Consider the following 20,714-nt stretch of genomic DNA (forward strand, 5'->3'; position numbering starts at 1 on the left):
GTTAGCCTAGGAAGTGTAGTGTAGACTATCTCGAATGGGGACTTCCTTGTGGTTCGGTTTTGCATGTGATTAAACGCAAATTCTGCTTGTGCAAGGGCCAAGTCCCATTGTTTTGGTTTGTCGCTACAAAGGCATCAGATAAGGCTTCCAAGCGTGCGGTTTGTGACCTCCGTTTGGCCATCCGTTTGTGGATGATTTGTAGTACTATACTTAAGAGAAGTATCAAATTTCTTCCATAGTGTCTTCCAAAAGTGACTCAAAAATTTTACATCTCTATCTGACACAATTGTTTTTGGGATGCCGTGTAAGCGAACAATTTCCCTGAAAAAAATGTTAGCTACATAGACGGCATCAGCAGTTTTTTTACATGCCAAGAAATGGGCCATTTTGCTAAAGCGGTCAATCACAACTAGAACTGACTGAGTCGTATACTCTTTGAGTTCTTGGTAGTTCTAATACGAAGTCCATTGATAAGTCTTCCCAAATTGTTTCGGGAATGGGAAGGGGTATGTATAGGCCAGTATTTTGTTTAGTTCCTTTATTGATTTGGCAGACAAAACACTTTGAGACAAAACTAAATACATCTTTTCGGAGTTTAGGCCAAAAGAAACGTGTAGCCACTAAATTTAAAGTTTTATCCCTTCCAAAGTGTCCAGCTAGGCCACCAAGTCTTTGATGAGGGCTTCTCGTAAGAATGTGTGTGGAATACAAAGTTGATCTCGTTTAAAGAGGTAGCCATTAACTAGATGGAAGCTCCAGAGTTATTGTGATCTGTGCATGTGTTCCATATTTCATGAAAATCTTTGTCATTATTATAGGCTGTAGGTAGGGTAGAGAATGCTGCAATTTCACTGTTTAGTAATGTCAGAAGGGTTCATTTTCTACTAAGAGCATCTGCAGCTTTATTTAGGGTACCATCTTTATGTTTTATTACAAAGTCGAAGCGTTGAAAAATGATAACCAGCGGGCATGCATTCTGCTAATGGATTTTTGTGTAGGAATTTGAGAGAGAAGTGGTCGGTAAATAGTATAAATTCTTGATTTAAGAGATAGTGTTTCCATTGTTTTAGGGCTTTAATTAGGGCATATAACTCTTGCTCGTATGTGCTCCATTTTTTACGGGATGGGCTAAGCTTTTCACTAAAGTACTCAATTGGATGTTGGTTTTGTGATAAGACAACCCCAATTCCTATACCGGAAGCATCTACAGCCACTTCGAAAGGTTGTGAAAAATCTGGTAATTGTAGGATAGGGCTTTGGGTATGTTTTTGTTTGAGAGTTACAAAGCTAGTTTGTTGGTCAGTATCCCATTTGAAGTTTCCTTTTCTTAAACAATCAGTTAACAGACTTGCTAAGGTACTAAAGTCTTTAATGAATTTTCTGTAGAAGGATGTTATTCCAAGAAAACATTGTATGGCTCGTATAGAATGTAGTTGAGGCCAATTCGTTATAGCTTTAATTTTTTATGGAACCATTTTGACTCCAGTAGCATTGATAATAAAGCCTAAGAAAGAGATTTCCGTTGCTAGAAATAAGCATTTTTTAAGGTTTATGACTAGGTTATTGTCATTTAGTGTGGAAAACAAAAGTTGTAGGTGTGTGAGGTGTTCTTCTTTAGTTTTACTATACACTAAGATATCATCAAAGTAAACAACAATGAATTTATGGAGATAAGGAATGAGAACCTGATTCATGAGCCGCATAAAGGTGTTTGGGGTATTTCGTATTTGATAACCCGAAGGGCATGGCCAACCATTAAAATAGCCCCTCGTTGGTTTTGAAGGCTGTCTTCCATTCATCCCCTGGGCGGATCCGGATATGGTGGTAGCCGCTGCAAAGGTCTATTTTTGAAAAGATGTTAGCCCCGCTTAACTGATCCAGTAAGTCTCCAATGCGTGGGCTGGGAAAACGATATTTGATAGTGATCTTATTGATTGCCCGGCTGTCGGCACACATGCGTCAGGAGCCATCCTTCATTGGAGTGAAAAGAGCTGTGACCGCACAGGGACTGAGACTGGGTTGAATGTGACCTTTCTCTAGGAGTTCAACAATTTGATCGTGGAGAATCTGATATTCTTTTGGACTCATCCTATAATGTGGAAGATTAGGGAGGGTGGCGCCGGGTAATAAGTCGATATGGTGTTGTATGTCTCTTAAGGGTGGTAGGGAGTTATGAGGCTGGAGGAGTGTGGGAAAAATATCTAAAAGGGACTGTACGGAAGGAGGAATAAGAGGAATTTGGGTATCGGTTAAGGAGCTGAAGTCTTTCACGATCTCCCTAAAAACGGAGCAGATCGATGTAAAAGCAGCTGTTTGCCACTGCATATATGGAATAAGTTTGCTGTGTCTATTGGTTTAGCACTATTGGGATTTGTTAGAGGAAGCAATACCACAGTCTTTCCCATCCAGACAAATTCATATGTATTCGGCCTTTGTGCACCGCCTGTGTGTCATACTGCCACGGACGACCTAAAAGAATATGGACACACATCCATTTCTAACACATCACATGTTATTTGGTCTTTTTAGCCTGTTCCAATAGAGAGGGGAACAATACAGATGGTATTAATCAAAGCTTCCCCTCGTTTTCAAATCCAACTTACCTTACAGGGAGATGGATGTGGTGATACTTTGAGATTTAAGGTGGCAACCAACTTGCTAGACACCAGATTTTCAGTACTCCCGCTATCAATAGTAATGTTGCAGATCTTACCATTGACTGTGCACCGTGTGTGAAAAAGGGACTGCCGTTGGCTTGCCAAATCAGTTTTTGATGTCAACAGAATGCGTTCAAGAACACAGGCAACCTGCTCACCATCATCAGGTTCGACATAGGTGATTTCCCCATTCGAATCTTGACAATCATGGGGATCATGATCCAACGAATCATCAATGATATTAAGCGTTTTCCGCTGGGGACGCTCGTTGGACAAATGACTCACTTGACCGCACCGAAAACATTTTCCTAATGTAGGTCGATTATGGGCATTGGTGGCTTTCTTACCTTCGGGATCACTAGGTTTAACTTCCTCACCATTCTTGTTTTTAGACCCTGAAGAAGTGGCCTGCACAGAGGATAGATCAGAAGAAAGAAAACCTTTCTTGGTGGTACTAACCTGATTGTCGCCTGTCGTCCGTCTTTGATACTGAAATTTGAACTTGTTGGCTTGTTGTTCCTCCACAGTAACAATTGTTGCAATGGCTTCATTTAAGTATCCGATCGGTTGAAGTTGAAGTTTTTCTTTGATGTCTAACCGCAACCCATTGATGAATCTTGCAACTTGGTATTGTTCGTTTTCGCCAAGATTGGTTCTTGCTCCCAATCTGTGAAACTCTTCGGTGTAGTCCGCAATAGTTCGGGTGCCCTGTCGACAACCCTAATATTGATTGTACAATATCTGCTCGTAGTTGATGGGCAAAAAACGGGGACGCATCAGCTTCTTCATCTTTTCCCAAGTGCGGATGGGAGCTTTACCAAACCGCTGTCTATTAACTTCAAATTGCTCCCACCACACTGATGCGCCACTCTTTAACATTAGAGCAACAAGCTGCACCTTTTTCGTGTTTGGTGTAATCATATATCCAAAAAAAATTTCTACATTTTTAATCCATTCTAAAAATCCCTCAATGTTTAGTTTATCGTCCAAGGGTGGGAGGTCCACCTTCATCTTGTAGTCACTTGGTTCCCCATGATAATGTCGATGGCGCCTATGTTGGCGACAATCGTCTCCCCACTGTTGAATCTCCTCCTCATCGCTGGAGGAAATGTCTTGGTAATCTTGGTGCCAGGGAAAACGGCCGTGTCGTCGATGGTGAGGAAAATTGCCATGCCTAAATTGTTGTCGTTGGGGAGCAAACTCCACATCTGGAATGAATCTTGGATTATCACAGGGGAGTTCTTGAATAGGTGGTCGTCTGGTGTCATGAGGTGGGCGGGAATTGAGGAGGTTCTTGAGTAGGGGGATGTTCTTGCGGTAATCTTGGGGTTGGTTGCTGTCCATTAGGATGAATCTTGATACCCTGCTCCCTTTTTTCTTTCCCAAGAATCCCTCTTGGTTGTTCTTGATGCAATTGAAGATCATCCAACTTATCTACAATCACGTTCAGAATTTGGCGGATCTCTACCACATTCCTTTGGAGGTTTTCAACAGCCCCCTCAACCATCATCAAGCGGGTGGTTGTGGCTCGTGGAGAGAGGACGGCGGCAGATTCCGTCTCTTATTCAGCAAATGAACATTTGGCCGTGGACAGAGCATTTCTTTCCCAGCCATTCCAAGGATTCGTGTTGCTCTGATACCAACTTGGTGTAAACTCAAATGAGAGAAGAGTAGTTTTATTCTAATAGCTTGAGAGAATACAAAGGAGCTTCCTATTTATAGACAAATAGGCTACACTTAAAGGCTTTTGACTACAAGCCAATAAGGCAAGCTAACTAAACAACTAAACCGTAACTAACTTATTGTATAGGTAGTTACATCAAGAATGTTGGGAAATCTTCTTTGAAAATTATAGAAACAGAGTTGGAAAATCTAGTCTGAATGGTCCATAAATTTTGAGGAGAGTGCAAAAACTACCCTATAAGGATTGTTACAACTGTACCTTCAAACTTTCGCTTTGAGCACCAAACTTGTGAAATTATTGCAATCAAGTCCTACGGTTATAACTTTGTTAGTTGCTACTTAAAAAAATCTTGAACTCCCAACATCGGTTAACAATTAGAAAGGATCGCGAGAGACCTTTTGTGGAAATGGTTGGGTGAGGTGAGAATTTGGGGAGTAAAAATATTTCCCTCCTATCTAAATGGTTGTGGAAGATCTCCTCAAGAACCTCAACTTGTAGCATTCGGTAATTGCGAACAAGTATGGGATTCATTCCAACAGTTGGGATTTATAGCAAGATTGATGAACCACTTTAGGAACCCATGGAATGCAACTTCCAATGTCTTCCAACCTTCCCAACTTTTATTACAATTTCTTTGAGGGTTGGTGGTAGGGTTCAATTTTAGGAGGACCCTTAGCCTCAAAATAGATCCCTTCGATTGCATTTTCCCTTACATAACCCTGTCTTAAACTTTCCTGATTTCTTGTTGGGAAAGTGGAGACTAACACAAAAAGAATATATGGTGGTAGAGTTCAATTTTGGAGGACCCTTAGCCTCAAAATAGATCCCTTCAATTGCATTTTCCCTTACATAACCCAACCTATTTTTACTTCTTCACTGAGTTTAGTATCTCGCCATTCTCATATATGTACTAAGTCTTTTTTCTTTTAATTTTTTCACTAAGAAGAAGAAAAACTTGAGCGTGTGGTCGGCAGTTGTAGAAAGGAAGAGGAAAGAGACTGTGGTGCATCATCGACAGTCCGTTCTCGTGATTTTAGTGAGGTTTTTCATATTGTATTTCTAAGTAGCCATTGTCGTGGTACTTAAAAGCTAGGTTGCCATTGTCGTGGTACTTAAAAGCTAGGTTGCCATTGTCGTGGTATCTAGAGAGCGTTGTAGAGCAAAAAGAAAGGCCCATTGTAATCTTCGCATCATAGTAGAACCTGCATTTTTAGAAGAATGGACGTAGTCTCGAGCTTGGGGCAAACCAGTATATTTTCTGATTTTTGTTTTTCTATCTCTACTTGTATTTCCTTTATTATTGATTAAATTGTGATCTGCTTCGTCCTGTGAAAGAGGAAACTAGTTAAATCCTAGTTATCCCCCTCGGGTTGCTCTCTCTGCCTTAGGAATGAGGAAACAATTGACCACCTCTTCCTCTTGCACCTTTGCAACAAGGTGTTGGTCTTTTTTTTTTTATGAGGGAATGCGGTCTGTTTGGGTGTCTTCCTCGTTTGCTAGATGATTGGCTTCTTGAAATTGTTCACGGGTTCTTTGAAAGGAAAATCCAAGATTCTTTGGAGTTTTGCTGGTAGAGCTTTTCTTTGGAGTATTTGGAAGCAAATGGACCAAAGAGTTTTCAACAATACCTCTCTCCCTTTTGGTATCTTTTGTGAAAATGTACAAATTACTACGCCTCTTGGTGCCTTACTCATAGGAGATTCTTTTGTAATTACAATATAGCCTTACTTACCATCATGAGATTGGAAAGCTGTAATATAGTAGCTCTTTATGGGAAGGCCTCCTTGGCCCTTGCCCTTAGGTTGTTTTCTCCATTTTACAACCGACCAATCTTTATCCAAGTCGTTGCAACCATTGAGGGTGGTTAACCAATCCTTCTCATGCCTTCACTCACAAGTCTTCGTACATTCAAGTGAATTCATGTCCTTCTCCAACATGCTTTTTTTCTCTAAGTAGTAGAAGCTGAAAATCTCAAAGAAGATCCGAGTTTTTTTCTCTGACTTATACAGCTATAGGGAGGATTAACACTTATACTTTATGCAAAGAAACTCAACAGTCTAGTTTTGTCCTATGTTCAAATTAGTGTACATGGACAAGTGTGATGTAAAGAATCTTAACTAACTGTTGTGGTTGTTTTTTATGCTTCCAAAGTGTGGGGTTGTCCATGGGAGACTTTTGGTTTTCTATTATTCTATGTCAAGTATCTAAGGGATGATTGAAGACGTCTAGATCCAATGTTCTAGGAGAAAGCTCGTGTGCTTTGGCAGACTGCCAGGCTGGTTTCTCCGTCATTCTATGGTAGAGGAGGGCATGGGATTTAGCATATTTTAACACCTCCCTTTAGGTTCGTACTTCAAAATTTTTTGTAATTGCCCTTTATTTTCTATCACCATGCTAGGGGGTTCTTTTCTATAATATAGTGTTTGTATTCCCTGCTTTTGGTTGATCCTTTATTCCTTTTCTTTTGGCCTCTGTTCTTTCGCAAACTACTTTTTCATTTTAAAAAACAACAATTATGGGATTTCGTTTATATCTCTATTGATGACCTCTCTCATTCGAAACTTCTATAACTTCTCTCAAGCCACAGTTTCCAACAAATAGCTTTCACTAATATTATACCAAAGATTCTAGTTTCCCCAACCAAAAAGCACCCGTGAGCAAGTGAAGCTTAGTGTCAAGAGGGCTATCCCCTGCTCCACCTACCAGAAAATGGATTTGGCAGAAAAGAAAACGACCATAGCCGGATATCAAAAATCAAAATCCGGAAAGGGTAAATGAATGTAATTATGCCCAATTTGATGAAATTTTTCAAGATTTGTAACAAAAATGCACCAGAAACATGTATACGTACTTTATTGTCCGCTTTGTTTCCAAAACCACGCTGAGTGTCAGAGTCGGAGCGGCTCTGAATTTGAAGGATTCGGAATCGAGGAGCCATTGTAACCAACATCTTGCGGTCGGACAACAGCAGAAATGGAGGCGAGGAATTGTGAGGAAACAAACTGAAGAAACGGATAGATGTGAAGCTGAGGAAGTCAGCAGTTATCGGAAACAGAAATGAGTAACGCCGACATAGGCTGGGTTGCAGGAAGCTTCAATAGCAATTTGACATCGATATTTTTTCAAAGAAAAAAATTGAAGTTTTGAAGATAATATTTCACACCCGCGATAGATGTCAAAGCTATTGGACCACATTGGCAAAAAATTTTTATGTCAATTTTCCTAAGATAAATGTTCCTCGTCGCAGATTAAGCGACAAAATTGTGGGAGTTCCGTAGAAATTGATTCGAACACTTGGGAATATTAAAAAAAAAGAAAAAAAATTATAAGATTTTGTGTTTTTTTTTTAAATAAAAAAATAAGTCTTTATGCTCTCTGGACATATTCTTCTCCTATCAGCGTGGGCAATATAAAAAAGAAAAAAGGTAACCAAGTTTAAATCAGACTAAAATAGAATGATGATGGCAGGAAATAGAAAGAAACAAGAATAAGTTATGGATGATCCCAAAACTATTTTGTAGTTTTTTTATTTTTTTTTTCAATTTTGTTTTTAATTTAAAGTTAGTAATGGGATGGTAAAAGTTATTCAACTCAATCATAGATATGGACCAACTTTAAATATAAAGTGTCTATATAAAAGTGTCTATATCTATATGAGTATACATCCATACGAACTCTTACTAACTAGTCAATTAAAATTATTCAAAAATCTCATTTCCATGTCTATAATAATATATAGTAAGTTTTATTCTCTCTTCTTATAGAAGTTTATTGAATTCATTCATCACTCTATCGCTACGTTGGTTGATTTGATTGTTATAGTCACTTTGTAAATTCCGCGACTTATGAAATTAATGTTTTTGTGAATATTAAAATAATGATAATTTATTTGAAGAAGAGAAGATTCAATTATTAAATAAATGTCAATTGTGTAAGAAAGTATTAAAATAATCTTGAATAAATGTTTCATAAAACCGTTATTCAAACAACCTTTAAATGATTCATGTTCTGAAAATGTCTCTTTAGAAATACATGTCAATTATCATATTTGATATAGAGAGGAGAACAAATTTTTTTTCTTGTTATTTAAAAAAGAAAAATTAGTACGGAGATTCGAATCCATGATTTTAAAGTCAAAGGTATATGTCTTTAACTAGTAATGTACTACTTCTAAACATGTAACTACAGTATTATTATTAACATACTAACATGTTAAGAATAATGCAATACACAAAGCAAACAGCCCTAGTAAACGAATATCAATACTAATGTCGCTTGTAAGTAGTAGCAACTTAAGAAGCACAGACAATTCATTTTGGGTAACGCGTTTGTTTTGGATATGTATTGGACTTGTGTCGGACACTCTGATACTTATCAGACACTCGTTATCTCAATAGACGTATATCACACACTAGAGGTAAAAAGTAAATATGAATTCGACAGTTATTGAACATTTGTTAAGCATAAAAAATATACTAAGTAGTAGTAATATGACAAAATAATAAACTTTGGGGTTAAAATACATCAAACTCATTTTTTTTAGGAAAAAAATTGGCTCTTTAAAGTTTGGAAGGACTTCCTCTTTGATACCATTAAATATTTGACAACTCATTATATTTTTTTTTATTTTTACATTTATCTCTCTTAGTTGTCAAATATTTAATGGTGTTCCTCCTTAATAAGAAGCCAAATTTTTTCCCTTTTTTTATACATAAAAATGCATAAGAATATTGACTTTGAATTTTCTTCCCAAAAAAAATTGCATAATTTAGTAAACATGTCTTTCTCACGTTCATGTCCCAGATTTTTAGAAAATAACATGTCACCGTATCCATATCCTATCCGTGTCTCGTGTCCGTATTCGTATCCGTACTTCTGTGGTAGCAACTCTGCAAGCAATGGAACGGAGCACATTTATAGTTTTTAATAAGAATACTTGAACTCAAAACATTTCGCTAGATCACGAGTCAACGTTGCCCATTGCCTTCAATTTATTTCTTCCAAGAATTCTAAACAATGAGCTCCAGGTCAACCCAAGGACCCACGACACATGCGGTTCATAGTCATAGTCTTGCAAATCCTCCAAACACCAAACGCAAAATACTATGAGTCTACCTTTCGGCCACCAACTTAATCTCCATTCAAGATTCCTTAAAAATTGATGGCCAGAGAATCTGCTATTATTTATACACAAGGGGCTTGTTAACCAAAAAAATGCTTATTGTAATCCAATAAATGATGTTCAACAAATTTCTTACAAAGTTGCAAGTTACATCAGGAGCTAAAACTCTCTTCTTCATACTAGCTCTTGCTGAACATAATCACTGTTCATCTTCGCACACTCCTTCCGTTAGACGATCATTGCTTAACTCACCTCTCCCACTTTTCTTCAAATATACATTGTTTTCAAGCTCCAAAACAACATTGTAGCCAACTTTGATCGTAGAACCTCCCTCCCCTCATGTAGTATATTTGTTATCGACGTTCATGGAGTTTCCTTATTTTAAAATCAAATGACAATGAGAAGAATAGTCCACTTTTATCATAAACTCTTGTTAGGTCCTTTATCTTTTCAGTGTAAAATACTACACATGTCCAAGATGATGCCTCTTTTGGGTTCACTAATCTTTGTCGAATCTCATTGTTGGATCGAATGCTCGTTTGAGCTTTTGAGCTCTGATGCCAACATTCAGGAACTTCATTTCAAAACGAAGTAACAATTCGAGAAGTAGCTCAATATTTTCAATGTGAGATCCTTTAACATGCCCTATCAAGATGGTGCCTGGATTCATCAATCTTGGCCTAATCTCATTTTTTAACCGGATGCTCGTTTGAGCTAGTTGAACTCGAATACCATATCAAGATTCATGGGGTTCTATCTCAAAGCCAATTAATTTTGAGATGAAACTCATGAAATTGATATTTCTATCTTTGCTACCTCTCATACTGACAGGTTTTCTGTAAATAACCTTAGCCTCCTCCTTACTAAAATGCAAGCTACTTTTTCCATATCCAATTGCCAGATTGTTAGGTAAGGACATGTCAACCAGAAATTACATGAATACTAATGTGCCTCGGTATTCTAGAGTCTTTCTAGATGCCAATGCTCTTCCATGATCCACCCTTCACCTTAACCCAACAAGTACCACTTTTCCCCTTTCAATTTACCCTCCAGAATATTTCAAACAAAACAAGACCCTCCACCTACATAAAGCAGTTACTTCTAATAGTAGGGAACTTCGGTCAGTGACAAACCACTAGCCCTGTTCAGCTAAGTTATAACAAAAAAAAAATCCCTCATTTGAACCCAGCTCATCAAAACTAAAAGAGAAGTCTTTCTAATAGGCCAGTGAATACCTTTCTGGACATTTAATTTAAGGAGCCCCACCTGTACAGCCAATTAATCTTCGTGCACACACCAACAGGCAACATGAAGCGGTTATTGCATATATTGGCATGCCTAAAACAACATATTTAAGTAATACCTCACCCGCTCAAGAAACGAAATTCTCTGCCCACCCATTATTTTACTACTTTCTTTCAATCTTACATCTTCAAATATGTTTGTTTAAGATAAGCAAAAGTTCACTCACATACCTAAATACCATTAACATAAATATCCACAGCCAAGTGAAGATATAATTGCCACCATCCACAGCAGAATTTGAGCTGAGAAAAAAAAACTACTCTTATTCAGATAATAACCTGCCTGGATGTCCTTCCTTGTGTGTTCAAAACAAAGTAAGCCTTCTTTCACTTCCCCCTGTAAAAAAAGGAGGGGAGGAAAAAAAACACACCCATCTGGAAGAAATCATATTGGAATTGAAACCTGAGGCCTTAATTCATCAATTTAATCCTAGTAAAGAAAAGAAGAACGAGCATCTTACAACACAACATTAGTATTTGAGAGATTGTCCTGGGCAAAGAGTGTTCACATGAGTTCGTTGAGGTGTCTACACAGGAATAAAATCCTCTTTTATCGTCATTGGCTCAGCATTATAGCACATAGGGCTTCAGCGCTACTACAGCGCTTCAAACCCGGGTTCGAAGCACCTTGCTATAAGGCAGACAGTTACTAATATTCTTATTCAGAAGGCTAGAATGACCTTCCGTGCACATAATAAATATTCACCGATGGAAGAGAATGAAACTCAGAGATCAAACATTAGCATTTTCTGAGTACGTATGAGAATCAATCGCAAAACAACGACTACCCTATCCACCACTAGAAAATTCCTCTCATCTAAAAGGAAAACAAACCACAAAGACGAGTACCGAGGTTCTTTTAAATTCAAGAAGAATGCTTCGTAGCATTACTGACAGAGCTCCAAATATTGGCGAGAGCCCCAAAAACATGCGGCATCACACTCCCAACCCCTTTCAAAACAGACCCAGAAGCCAATCCTATAGCAAAAGTCTCGGCGTAGCCCGGCTTCGAGTCCAACTTGAGGTCCAGAATGGCAACACGGCTAATAGTGGCATCGATCTTTTTCGAGGTCTCGACCAGAAGCTTGTCCTTTTTGCCTCTGCCGGAGGAGACGATCCTGAAGAGAGCATTCTGAAGGTCCTCTATTACCTTGATTGAAGCATCATGAGAATTAAGGCCTTGGGATTCGTAGTGGGATACGAGTTCCTGTGGAGTAGGAAGCTTCCTCCTCTGGGTTCCTGAAGAACTCATGGGGGTTGCAGTGCTGTTGGCTTGGGGGAGAGAATTTGGGAGTGGTGGTGATTCCCCCATTGGAGCTCAAAACTGGGACGAGAAGAAGGAAGCTCCTTCGATTTTTGAGCTACTGGCTAACGGGAGGAAGTTCGGAAACAGATAAATGGGAAATTAACCTAGAAATTAGAATATTCAATACTGGTCTTGGATATTCAAAAAGGGTTGAGATATTCAATAAATTGTTTTGGTCCCAATTTATAAAATTTACTTTTGCACGAAAAAAAGTAATATATTATTTTCACATTTCCCAATTTGATTATATTTATTTATCTACAAAATAATCTATAATTCTCAATCTGTAGCATGATAAGATGTGTGCATTTTATCGGTTAAACTCTCTCTGGTTTAGGAAGTCTGAATTTTCCCATTATTTTCAATATCCTGATCATAAAATATTAAATTATAATGAAATTCAAATATTTAAACATAATTGATTGATAAAATGTAAAATAAATAATATAAAATATGAATTTATTTTAACATCTTTATCAGTGTATATATGTATATTAATTAGAGACTATACAATAAGTTAATTAATTATACTATAATTATATATAAATTATATGTTCTTGTAGAAAAAATTAATTATCTATGATATAATTAATAAAAAGCAAGTAGATAGGTTAATAAAAATAATTATCTATTACTTGTTTGTCTTTTTTAAGAAAATTAATTATCTATTAATTGTGTATTAATACAATTGATTAATAGAAGTTAAAGAAAAAATCAACAAAAAATTATTCCAATGTAGGAGTAGATAGGTTTGGATGTATATATTAATGAATCTATAGACTATATATAATTGATAATATATGGCAAATTGTTGGAGTGTTCATCCGATTTGACAATGATTCGAATCTAAATAAATTATATTTTCAAGATTGTTTGCTATATTCATATTTCATGTTCATATTTCTCATTTCCTAAGAAACAAATTTGATGATAACCTATTCCGTTTTCGATAACATTTTCAAAAAATAGGCTAAATTTTAGAAACTATGGAAGTAGTTTCGTTTTTCCTGTTTCTCTTTTAATTTTTTTTATTCAAGACATTATATTTTCTTAAAAAAAAATTATTTTTATTAAATTAAAAAATTGAAATTTTATTATTTATTTAAAACCAATAATTTATACTTTTATATTGTAAATTATATTTTCTTTAATTAATTATATTCTTCTCGAGCATATAGTATTTTTTTCTATATTATATGTACTCAATTTTATTAAATTAAAAATAAAAATAACAGTTACTACACATGTTTTAGTAAAGAAGTCGTGGGTTCCAATATCCACCCCACAAGTTGTATTAAGAAAACTAAAAATAAAAATAACAAATATATCAAATTTAGTTTCGTTTCTATTTATTTTTTAAAGAAATAAGAAACATAAATGGTTGTATTCGTGATTTTAATTATAAAAACAAGAAACGAGAAAGGAGCCGGAGACCGAGAAATATGAAACCACCGCTAAGGTTGCCAAAATATTTTTGAATTGTTACATCACATTGGAGAGTGGGTATTAGTTTTGTGGTGTAATTAATCAATAATGTGGTGTGTAGTGTTAATGAATTGTATGAATGAGAAAGATGAGAAGGCATGGATTGAGACGACAGAAAAAGGCGGTGAACTGATCTAATTTTACAAAACTCATACCAAATTCCTGCATTACATATTAATGAACAAAACGAAATTAACCTGAGTTGATCAAGAGACAAAAAAAAGGAAGAGAGAGAGAAGTAACTTGAATTTGTTGATATTGTGTCTTGTGTTTGAAAATAAAAAATAAGGGAAGGCTGATATAGAGAGTTGAGGTTGGTCGGATCGGATCAGACATTGGTGGTTATAGAGCGCATGCAATTGCAACGCAGCCTCATTAAGCTGTGCAGTAGTCAGTAGTAGTAGCAGCTTAGTAGTAGTAACGAAAGTGACACGAGTGACGGGTGAAGTTGAAGCAGACAGGATCGACGTCCATAAACAAGTCCGGAGTTGGGGTAATTTATATATCTCCAATTCCATCACTCAAGTCTTCGTCATCATTCAACTCTTCAATTTTGGTAACTACCTCATTCAAATCCAACCTTCTCTCCCAATCTTCCTCACAGCAACTCAACCCAATCTTCAACATCTTCAACATCTCACCTTTATTACTCTCCCGGGCTCTCCCCAGCTCTGCATCGAACACCAGCGCCGTCTTCTTTTCCTTGATCATGTTGTTGACCCAAGTAGCAAGGTCCGATTTGGTGTCATGGTTCCGGGTCAGGTAGTTCTCTGGGAACCTCCCCGTCAACATCTCCAGTATCACTATACCGAAGCTCCACACGTCCGTCTTCTTGGTTATGCGACCGAGGTGCGCGTACTCGGGCGATTTGTACGCCATCATCAGTGTCTGCCCATGCTCTATGTTGGCAACAGGGAGCAGACCGTAGTCCGTGAGTAGAGGCTCGAAGGAGTCGTCCAGCAGCACATTTGAGGATTTGAGATGGCCATGTGGTGCAACAATGCTGGGCAGGGAGGTGTAGAGATAAGACAGCCCCCTTGCTATGCCTTTTATGATCTTTAGCCTTGTGGCCCACTCCAGGCCTGTCTCCTCATCATTGTGGTTACCATGCAAATGGCTGGCCAAACTCCCGTTATCTACAAAGTCTGAGATCAACAACTTCTCTTCCTTCCTGTAATAATACGCAACCAGTGGGAGTAGATTTTGATGCGTCAATCTGCCCAGCCTTCTCATGTACTCGTGAAACTCCTCCCTTCCTACGTTGTTCATTTGCTTGTACCGCTTCACCACCACTGCATTGCAAAGTATGGTTGCTTTGTAGGACGACCCAAATGATCCGCTCCCTAATATTTCCGCCGACGCTCTCAACAAGTCCTGTAAGTCGAACCTCTCCCTGTCGTCCCTAACGAACAATAGTTTTCCTTGGTCTGCTCCCGCCCTCCTCGACGTCGTCTGCGCAACCGACGACGTTGATACTGATGAATCAGTCGATCTGTATACATCCCCTGCGGCTTGCTTGCCCACGTACTTATTGTTCTCCTCTTCGATGATACCTGGGCTCTTCCCATTCCCCTTTCCTAATTGTAGCGCAGGCTGCTTCCTTAGATTCAATATGATGCAAATGGAAGAAATCATGGCTAATATTATCCCCAAAATTAACAGTATTATCGCAATTCTTAGCAGCCCCGCCGATGACAACTTGGATTTCTCGCATGCTGGGAGAGGACCTCCACACATACTGTTACCTACAACCATATATATATATTTGTTATACATTAATTATTGATTAATTAATTATAAATTTCTACAATTATGCGTTCTTATTTAAAAAGTTACCTGAAAAACATGAAGGATCCATGTGGCTTAAGCTCTTAGGTATTGGGCCCTCCAAGACATTGTTGGAAACATTAAGGCGCTTCAAAGTATCCATTCGAAGGTCGGGAACATGGCCTTTGAATTTGTTTCCATCAAGTCTCAACTCCATAAGCCTAGACAGTGAAGCGAGAGATGAGGGAATTTGGCCGTTGAATTCATTATTGGTCAAAAACACTTTCTTCAAAAATTTCATACCCGTAAAGGCATCGTCCGGAATTTCTCCTGAGAAGTGGTTATAGGAAAGATAGAGGGAGCGCAAACTCCATAATTTGCTTATAACAGAAGGCCAAGGCCCAACCAAGGTGTTGTTCATGAAGCTGAGGGTGCGCAAACGAGTTAAAGAAACCAAGGGATCTACATCAACATCGCCCTTAAGCCCCATATTCTCAAGCCTCAGGCCCCTAACATGGCCGTGTAAACAAAGCACGCCCGCCCAGTTTGACTTGTGGTTTTCGCAAGGCGGGACAGAGGGAACCCAGTTGTGAAGCGCGGTGGCGGAGGTTAACGAGCGCTTGAATTGAAGGAGAGTTTCGGCATCGGAAGGTGCCGCATGCACCGATAAGACCATGCATGAGGAGAGTAAGAGAAACAGGTGGAAGAAGATGAATAACGCGGCGCTGATGGTTGGGGCTGGTGCGCGCATAAGCCCCGCCACGCGCACGCCCGTTGGCATTGGCTTTCAAAACTTAACCACCAATAATGTGGCTCTGGCTCCCAATTAACATACACTCAAGTAGCTAGACGTTGGCGCAGGTAAGGGCGTGGACGTGGGCGTGGGCAAAGAATGCATTAACTAGCTAAACGCGGGCGAATATTGGATAATGTATTACGATGTTTATTTGAGTTGCATGCAGTCGAGGACGGGGGACAAGGATAACATTGTTTGCCTTGCCGTTGAACCAAAAGAAGGTTGGAGGGGATTGAGAGGGTAGGCTTAAATTGCAAGGCAGATGTTGTCTTGGATGTGTCCAGTTGCGAGATTTGTAAGGGCAGCCTTTGAATATTTTAGGATGTACCCAATTTCTGTTTCCTTTGTCAGTTGCCATTAACTACCTACCACTTACACCCCTTTTTTTCTCCCTAATTGCGGCTCTCTTTTTCTCCATCCACATTTTTTGGTAAATTGTAATAATACACATCCATGTTGTTATCATTTTAATTTCTTTCACTTTCACCCCTATGGTTTCATCGCACACAAAATCAACTCTCTGTTTGGGATTTAATGCTTCTGTTGCTACAACGAAAGCATCTTTTAGAAAATTAACAGTTTGATCTTATCGGTGATGTAGTTAATTCAAATATTAATATGTTTTAATTTTTATGTTGCTTGTGTTTAATATGTTTTATCTTTCTTGGTAACAATCATACATATATTTATTTCGAAATAAATGTTGAGGTTGCAGTGCAAACAAAATCTCATCTTAATTAGAAAGATAGTGATCTATAGTGTATATATAATGATCTTTTGGGTGAAACAAAAAGCAAAGTCATGTGGTTATTTCAAAAGCGGACAATATCGTAGTATCGTGGAGATACTTTGGGAATTGGGTAGAACTTGTGGATGGATCTCCCAAATCGAACAAAAAATGCTCCTTGTTCAAGGGAAGTGTTGAATCAAGAAATCGATCAACTCCGCGAACGTCGGTTTGGCTAGGATGAGCTGGACAGTGAGTTCCGAATATCACGTAGAAGACTTGCAAGACAGAGCGAGCACTCCGGTGCCAAAGTCAATGAAAATCGAATGAACGGAATGGTTCTATTTATAGGCGAAGACCCCGACAGTGTTCCCGACAAGGCTTCAACGACTCTTTAAGATTACCGTGAAACGCTGCGTGTTGTTGTGGAGTGTGTCGAAGGTGTGATCGAGCTGAGGTAAGACAATCAGTACAACCAATGATATGAGAACAGGATTATGAACATGCTTGTTCGACTCGACCACCAAAAGGGTTCGACTCGGTCAAATGGATTAGCCAAGATGTGTATACTTGGGTTAATCCTCCGCGGGATCTATGAGCCACGTGTTACCTTCCACGTCAAGGCATCTTCTATAACGTGTATGCTGAAATGTACCTCCAACAAGAATGATTGTTTGGTGTTGCAAAATATGCAAACAAAGTCCCACGTTAATTAGGTAAAAGAGTGATTTGGTATATAAATGAGGAAAATTATCTCAATTTGTATGATATTGGTATGAGATGTGAGAGCTACGCCAAAAGAGAGGAGATTGTTTTTACCAAAAAATGTCCTTAATTCAAATATATCTCAAATTACTTGGTTCACCCATCTTTTCCCTTAAACTTAAGGGTATTTATAATATCAAGCTATAACCGTTGGTGTAAAGAATTTGAATTTATGGTTTCCTTACGAGATTCTAGGCGTATTATACGCGTTCGGCCAAGTTCAACAATTTCGTGCCTTGATCATCTCGAACTGGTTGTCAGGTTTTCACCTTGCGAGTTGTTTACACATGGCGTTAAGTCGAACTACTGGTGACATGTTCCTGAGGTAATTTTTTACCTCTATTAGAGATATTTAGAGGTATTGGATACCCATGGTCCTTAAAACTAAACTATTTTAATAATATATGAAGATTTGTTTTAAGGAATATTATGAGTTTTTCAGCTGAAACCTCAAATTTATTTACTTTCCAGTATTTGTTGATGGTTTGTGAATTTTATTTATTTATTTTTTCATGCATTAGAGTTTCTTTTGTTCCTTTTTCTTATATGCTGTCACAGTTATATATTTTTTGTTTCTATAGTTTTTTTTTTTCGTTTTCTAATAGTCTAATATAAATATTCAATATATAATATATAATTATAGTTTATGGTAATTGCATAAATTAAGATTGGAACTGTAATTTATTTGTTAACATGTACGAATTATTTTTTTAAAATCACTTAAAATTATGCTTTTAGTGTAAATAGGACCACGGTCTACTATTGTGCCATGAATTTTTGCTTCCGTGTTAGTTCTATGTTTTTTTAATTATTGTTATTAAAAGTTATTTATTTTCGACGAATATTATATAATATACACCTTTTGATATAATGAATGCGATCAAAATTGAGGTTGAAATTATTTTCAAGGCGAACTTATTGATTGAGTCCAGATCAATTGATGATTTAGGATCATCTGGTCGAAATCCACCGTGAATCTTACTGTCTCTGCAAATATCATAACATAAAACCTTCGTTAATGGCTGCCAGCGACAACAAAAGACAATAAAAATAAAAATTCTATTTCTATCCCCAAATTCATTTCCATTTCAACCAGTCAGTTTCTAGGCAAGGCAAGTAGAGGGAGGGAGAACAAAAAGGGAGGGAGAGCAAGAAGAAGAGTAAAGATAGATTTAATTTTTTCATTTATGAAAGTTTAAATGTAAATGTTAAGTTTAGTTGTGCAATTTTTTTAAGTTTGAAGGGTTTAATTTTTACTTAACTTAAGAAGTACTGTAGTAGTAACAATAATCATACATTAGGGAGCTCATTTGTGGAATTTATATATATATTTTTTCCTTTATTTGTGTTTCTTGATTTTAGTTATCCTTTTTCTCTTATAATTCCTTTTAATTTAGAACCTTTATTTAAATCAAACTTATCTAACTAAAGAGATGGTTGATGCATGGATTATGCTCTCCCAGTTCCTCCCGAAGTTCGCACCAAGCTTGATTATCAAGAACTCGAAGACCTGCAAAATCGAACAAGGCTAGACCGGTGTGACACTTGTCACACGGGCTCCAATGCCTAAGTTAGCAAAGGGAGCAGTAGAGTAATAGAATTCAATGGTCGAATTCGGTTTACCTTAGGGTTAGGTTATATGGCCTATTTATAATCGTTTGGAAGGTTTCCAGAACCTTATAAATGAGCCCTAGATAACTGTTGTGAAAGCCTAATGATTCATAGACAACAGAAGAGAGAGAAAGTCGGGCTCGACACTGATCAGGGGTATTCGATCGGTTGGCATTGGAATCAGGCAGAAGAGATTGGGTCGCACCTTAACCTAAAGGCTGCAACAAGAAGCCGGCGCCCCGGTGCCGAGGTGATCCCGGCGTCAAGGCGGGTCGACTTTCAAAAATGGGTCGGCCTCTTCGTCGATGATCTCGGGCTTCTAGCTATCTCACAGTCCGACCTCTTATCTCGCTTGGGTCGTTTTTGTTCCCTATAGTCGTTTGAGAGTTCTAGACCCTTCTACGTGAGCCCTAGATAACCGTCGTAAGGCCCAAGGCATTGTGGGCAACAGAAGAGGGAAGATGCCGGACTCGACTCGGCGGCTCAACTCAGCTCGGTTTGGCCGGCCATTTCATTGATTCTCTTCTGTTCCCTTGGTTGGTTTGTTTGTGGTTTTCGTTTGTATAACAATAGCCCCCACACTCAAAGTAGAAGGCATAAAGCATGTCAGGGCTTTAGTATTTGTTGCTCAGTCATTCCATAAGTGACTGTTTTTGTGGAACAACCTTCGTACCATCTCGTCTGGGTCGATTGTCATTTCACGGGTTGGCCTTTTTAGCCCCCATACCCTTTTTGCCATAGTCAACCGTGGTTAAGCCTCTTGGACTTTGCCATACAGTTAATTTTAACTGTTTAGGTCTTTTGTGATACAACTTTTAGCTGGGCTAGCTGTACCTCATTGGGTTAACCTGTTTGGATTTTGCCCAGGGTTTTATATCTAGGGTTCACTCTTGGGTTTCCAACCTATTTAGCTTTTGCCAATTGCTTCATACCCTCAGCCTAGTCGATTTGTCGCTGTCGATTATCGTTTCTTGGACTGGCTGTCATAGTCCCCATTCTCTTTCATTGTAGTCGGTTGCAATCAAGTCTCTTAGGCACTGCTATACGGTTAGTTTCTACCGTTTAGATTTTGGCCTTGGGATTTAACTTCTCTTAGGTACTCCTTTTGAGTTTCTAACCTATTTGGCTTTTGCCAATGGTTTTTAAACCTTGAGTTTAGTCGACACCCTTGGGTTTTTAACATATTTGGCTTCTGCCGGTTTTTAATCCGAGTTCAATCAACACCCTTGGGTTTCTAACCTATTCTGACTTTTGCCAAATGGTTTTCTACCCGTGGGTTTCATTGACCGGTTTAGGCTTGCCTACTTTTTGTTTTGACCTTGTTGGGCCTGTACACCTGCCTTTTTAAGCACCTTGGGATTTTCTTCCCTGGTTTCACTGATTGGCTTCTAGTTTATCGGCCTGCTTTTAGGTTTGTCCCAGCTCGAGCTCCTTGACCATTGTTACTCACTGGCCCCCACTTGAGGAGGTTTTGTTTAAGGTATCAAATG

The 20,714-nt window shown here is 38.2% G+C and overlaps 3 protein-coding genes across 6 annotated transcripts in view; all 3 read right to left on the minus strand.

Moving 5' to 3' along the window:
• The window catches only part of LOC111016887 (Tetratricopeptide repeat (TPR)-like superfamily protein), a 45,889-nt gene extending 38,338 nt beyond the window's left edge, over positions 1-7,551 (minus strand). Inside the window, exon 1 of one of the 4 annotated variants that reach the window (XM_022292441.2) lies at positions 7,193-7,551. In XM_022292441.2, coding sequence (XP_022148133.2) covers positions 7,193-7,291 — 99 coding nt within the window. In that variant the 5' untranslated portion in view covers positions 7,292-7,551. Of the gene's footprint in view, positions 1-1,685; positions 4,307-7,192 lie in introns of those variants that run through there. The other 3 variants (XM_088127461.1, XM_088127462.1, XM_088127460.1) reach the window with 3 other exon arrangements.
• Positions 7,552-11,478: 3,927 nt separating this feature from the next.
• Positions 11,479-12,202, minus strand: LOC111016865 (ribosomal protein-like protein). The gene has a single exon (XM_022292417.2). It carries the CDS (start codon positions 12,077-12,079, stop codon positions 11,633-11,635), a length of 447 nt encoding a protein of 148 aa, XP_022148109.1. The 5' UTR covers positions 12,080-12,202; the 3' UTR covers positions 11,479-11,632.
• A 1,496-nt stretch (positions 12,203-13,698) lies between these two features.
• LOC111016946 (pollen receptor-like kinase 4) lies at positions 13,699-16,504 on the minus strand. Its single transcript, XM_022292543.2, has 2 exons — positions 15,395-16,504; positions 13,699-15,303 (listed from the first exon to the last, which is right to left on the minus strand). The coding sequence occupies exons 1-2, from the start codon at positions 16,104-16,106 to the stop codon at positions 14,057-14,059; spliced, it is 1,959 nt and encodes a 652-aa protein (XP_022148235.1). The 5' UTR covers positions 16,107-16,504; the 3' UTR covers positions 13,699-14,056.
• Positions 16,505-20,714: the final 4,210 nt, after the last annotated feature.

The sequence above is a fragment of the Momordica charantia genome (genome assembly GCF_013281855.1).
Source record: "Momordica charantia cultivar OHB3-1 chromosome 8 unlocalized genomic scaffold, Mcharantia_2.0 BLBB01000008.1, whole genome shotgun sequence".
Classification (NCBI taxonomy): Eukaryota; Viridiplantae; Streptophyta; class Magnoliopsida; order Cucurbitales; family Cucurbitaceae; genus Momordica; species Momordica charantia.